The sequence below is a fragment of the Gracilinanus agilis genome, unplaced genomic scaffold (genome assembly GCF_016433145.1).
Source record: "Gracilinanus agilis isolate LMUSP501 unplaced genomic scaffold, AgileGrace unplaced_scaffold31454, whole genome shotgun sequence".
Lineage (NCBI taxonomy): Eukaryota > Metazoa > Chordata > Mammalia > Didelphimorphia > Didelphidae > Gracilinanus > Gracilinanus agilis.
In genome coordinates, this window is record NW_025364084.1 from 3,536 (window position 1) to 7,470 (window position 3,935).

Sequence of the window (3,935 nt, forward strand, 5' to 3'; positions counted from 1 at the left end):
TTCTCAGACACAGACCCGTTGCTTGGCTCTTGAAACCAGTTTCAGATGCTTTCAGAGAGGAGACCACCCACCTCTGCCAATAAGCAGTCAGGAACATTCAATCCCCACTCCAATTTATGTCAGTATGCCAGTGACGAAATCCATGACTCTCCTTGCGCCTTCTCTACATGCTTGTCTGACTGAAGAGCCCAGCTTCTGCCAGGAGTGCCAGGAGCAGCAGCAGGTGCCGCTTCCTTTTACCCTTTGTGGAAAAAACCTTCAGCTCCAAAACACAACTCAGCAATGCCATAGACGTCATTGGAGGGCTCACCACCCCCATTACTTGCGCCATTGTAAACCAAACCAGAATCCCAAATCTCAGCACAGTTGTTATTGGCAGACTTGATCTTGAAATGCCTGGGATCCTTGTTGTGGCCAGCTAATAAATAGCGATGGACAGCCCTGCTCTGTACAGAGTTCAGAATTGGGCTAGGAGTGTATGGGTGAGACCACCTCAATCAAAAACCTATACACAGAGGAAGCTTGGGCAAATGGCAGATAAAGGTGGCTGAACGCTTAGAAGGAAAAATAAAAACCAGAATTCCATAGTAATTTTTTGTAGACCCGAATCTGATGTGGATTATTTCAGAAGATTGTACATGAAACTTGGTAAAGCATGGTGGCTCATGATGAGATTGGAAGTTTCCTGCCTATTAAAAGGACTATTCGTGTCCTAGATGTTAATAATCAATCCTTTAGAGAACAAGAGGAGCCAAGCAACAAAAGAGTTCGATCTCTGGCTCGAGTCTCATCTTTGGCAAATTTAATCTCTCCTGTGAGAAATGGAGCAGTCAAACGTTTTGGTCAAACAATACAGTCATTTACACTTCGTGGTGACAACAGATCTCCTGCTTGTGCCCAGAAATCATTTAGCAGGGCTACTGTCCCAACTCCTTCTAAAAGAAGAAACAGTGTACGATGGTCAGAGATGTTAGATATCAACATGAAAGAATCTTTAACCACCAAAGAAATCAAACGTCAGGAGGCAATATATGAAATGCTCCGAGGAGAACAGGATTTAATTGAGGATCTTAAGCTTGCCAGAAAGGCCTACCATGATCCCATGTTGAAGTTATCTATCATGTCTGAGGAAGAACTCACACATATATTTGGAGATTTAGATGCTTACATACCTCTGCATGAAGATCTGTTGGCAAGATTAGGAGAAGCCACAAAGCCAGATGGGACAGTGGAGCAAATTGGTCATATTCTTGTGAATTGGTTGCCAGGTTTAAATGCTTATAGAGGATACTGCAGTAACCAGCTTGCAGCTAAAGCTCTTCTTGATCAGAAAAAACAAGATGCAAGAGTTCAAGATTTCCTTCAGCGTTGTCTTGAGTCTCCTTTCAGTAGGAAGTTAGACCTCTGGAGCTTCCTGGACATTCCTCGAAGTTGCCTAGTCAAATACCCCTTGCTGTTAAAAGAAATCCTCCGACATACACCCAAAGACCACACTGATATAAAACCTCTAGAAGAAGCTCTATTGGTAATACAAGGAGTACTCTCTGATATCAACTTGAAGAAAGGAGAATCAGAATGCCAATATTATATTGACAAATTGGAATATCTGGATGACAAACAGAAGGATCCTAGGATTGAAGCTAGCAAGGTGTTGCTTTGCCATGGAGAACTGAAGAATAAAAATGGACATAAACTCTATATTTTCTTGTTTCAAGATATCCTTGTCTTGACTCGTCCTGTTATACGCAATGAACGCCACTCTTACCAAGTATACCGTCAGCCTATTCCTGTCCAGGAGCTGGTTTTAGAGGACCTACAAGATGGCGATGTGAGAATGGGAGGTTCCTTTAGAGGTGCTTTTAGCAACTCAGACAAAGCTAAAAATATCTTCAGAGTTCGTTTCCGGGACCCTTCTCCAGGGCAGTCCCATACTTTACAAGCTAATGATGTGTTCCATAAGCAACAGTGGTTCAATTGTATCCGAACTGCCATTGCCCCCTTTCATCAGACCACCAGTCCAACAGAGTTTAAGGGTTTGTCGGAGCTCAATAAGAGGTGTGAAAAGAACAACCCCTTTGGCATCACACATCAAAACCCAAAGGAAGTCATCAACACTTTTTGGTCTCATTCCTCTGGAAGTAGATGAAAATTCCCCTGAATGTATTCCCAGCATAGCTATACATGAAAGCTCCACAGGTATAAAAGCACACAGAATACAATCTGGGTCCCAAAAAGCCCAAGAGAAGGCCCAGCTGAATGATAAAAGGAAAGAGACTTTGGTATAAAGGGAATCCATGTACCAACTGAAGAAAAGACTGTTTATAAATGTGTATATATATTTTTTTTCATGTAATGTGAACATGCTAAGGTTACTTTGTCCTGATGTGTTGGTTTTTTAATGGCAGCTACTAATAACTCTGTTAAACTATGGTCTGTTTTTTAAAGAATATAGAATTTATATTTTCTTAATTTGTCCTATAAGTTGGCCATTTTTAAAGCTTAGCACAATTAGATGGGAAGTCTAAAAGGCAGATTGTTCATAAGTTCTGACCTACTCTGTTTTTTTCTCTTTTCAAATATTTTTCCCAATTATAATCAAAAACAATTTTTACCATTTATTTTTTAAAATGTTAAGTTCCAAACTCTCCCCCTTCTTTCTTCCTTCTTTCCCCTTCTTAGTGAGAAAGCAAGAAATTTGATATAGCTTATACATGTGCAATCATGTAAAACATTTCCATATTAGTCATATTGTGAAAGAAAACACAGACCAAGGAAAAAACTCAAGAAAAATAAAGTTTAAAAATCTGCCATGGCTTCTTGATACCAACTATGATATTTGAAATGTCAGCAAAATTAAATAATTTTGCAAATGCGAATATTTTACCAATATTTTCCCCCAAACTTTACAGCTGAATTTTTCTCAAAATTGAATGTTAACATGAGCTTTTAAAATCTGCATAGTATATATGTATTTTAAAATGTGTATTGAAATAGTTCTTTGGAAAACAGACCATAGAATTCAGTAGTTTCCATTTTAACAACTGGAACTTTTTTTTTTAACTGTACTTTTTAATTTTTCCTTTGCCTAACCTGCCAATTATTTACTTTTTTTTATTGTAAAGTATAGTATTATGGATTTTCTTATTTTTTTTTTATTTTAATGGTTTTTCAAGTTAACATTTATTTAAAGTATTTGATCTTCCTTCTCGTAAAATGTGTATATTTGTGTGTGTATACATATATATGTTTTAAGATAATTTTAGCCATACTGTTTCTTGAGCCAGTAAGACAAGTGGCATCTTTTAAATGTAGCATTTTGGGAGGTGGTAAACCCACATAAAAGGGCTTGAGAATGCTCCATACTAGTGAAAAGGGTACACAGTGTGATGTCTAGTGATGAACGTTTTAGTGCAAAAAAGAAGGAAGGAGGAGGTCAGGTTGACTTTTAATAAGCTCCAAAAAGGAAAAAGAGTAGTGGTTTTGTCTTAAAGTAAAATAGCTGGTCTCTGCCAGAATGTGAGAGAAGAAAGTATCAAGGACAAACCAAAGGGATATAAAGCATGTTGAAGAGGGCTAGACGGAATTGAACTTTATTTGAAAGATGTTAAGAACAGTGAATAAAAAATGAATATGGGAAAAGAAGTGGCATGAAGAAAATGAAATCTTGATAAAGTTGGCTAGGAGTAAAAGTTTGTGAGGTCTTCCCAAAATGTTTTCAGGATTCAGAAAAAGTCTTTAGAGTTTTGTTTTCCATCTGCTAAAAGCACACACACACAAGTACAGTGTAGCCCCACAGTGACTAAAAATTTAATCACAGCTTATATACTCTACAGTGGAAAGGAGAATTGGAAAAGTCTGTAAATACATGAAACCAAATGGAGGGGTGTCTGTATAAATGAATTATACTATTAAAAAAACACAAACCCACCCCAAAA

General features: G+C 37.7%; 1 protein-coding gene across 1 annotated transcript; it reads left to right on the forward strand.

Moving 5' to 3' along the window:
* The first annotated feature begins 522 nt into the window (after positions 1–522).
* On the forward strand, positions 523–2,615 carry LOC123254743 (neuroepithelial cell-transforming gene 1 protein-like). Its single transcript, XM_044683685.1, is given in 3 exon segments — positions 523–2,071; positions 2,073–2,255; positions 2,257–2,615. Coding segments are annotated over 3 exon segments (1,650 nt in total). The 5' UTR covers positions 523–655; the 3' UTR covers positions 2,308–2,615.
* The last annotated feature ends 1,320 nt before the right edge of the window (positions 2,616–3,935 follow it).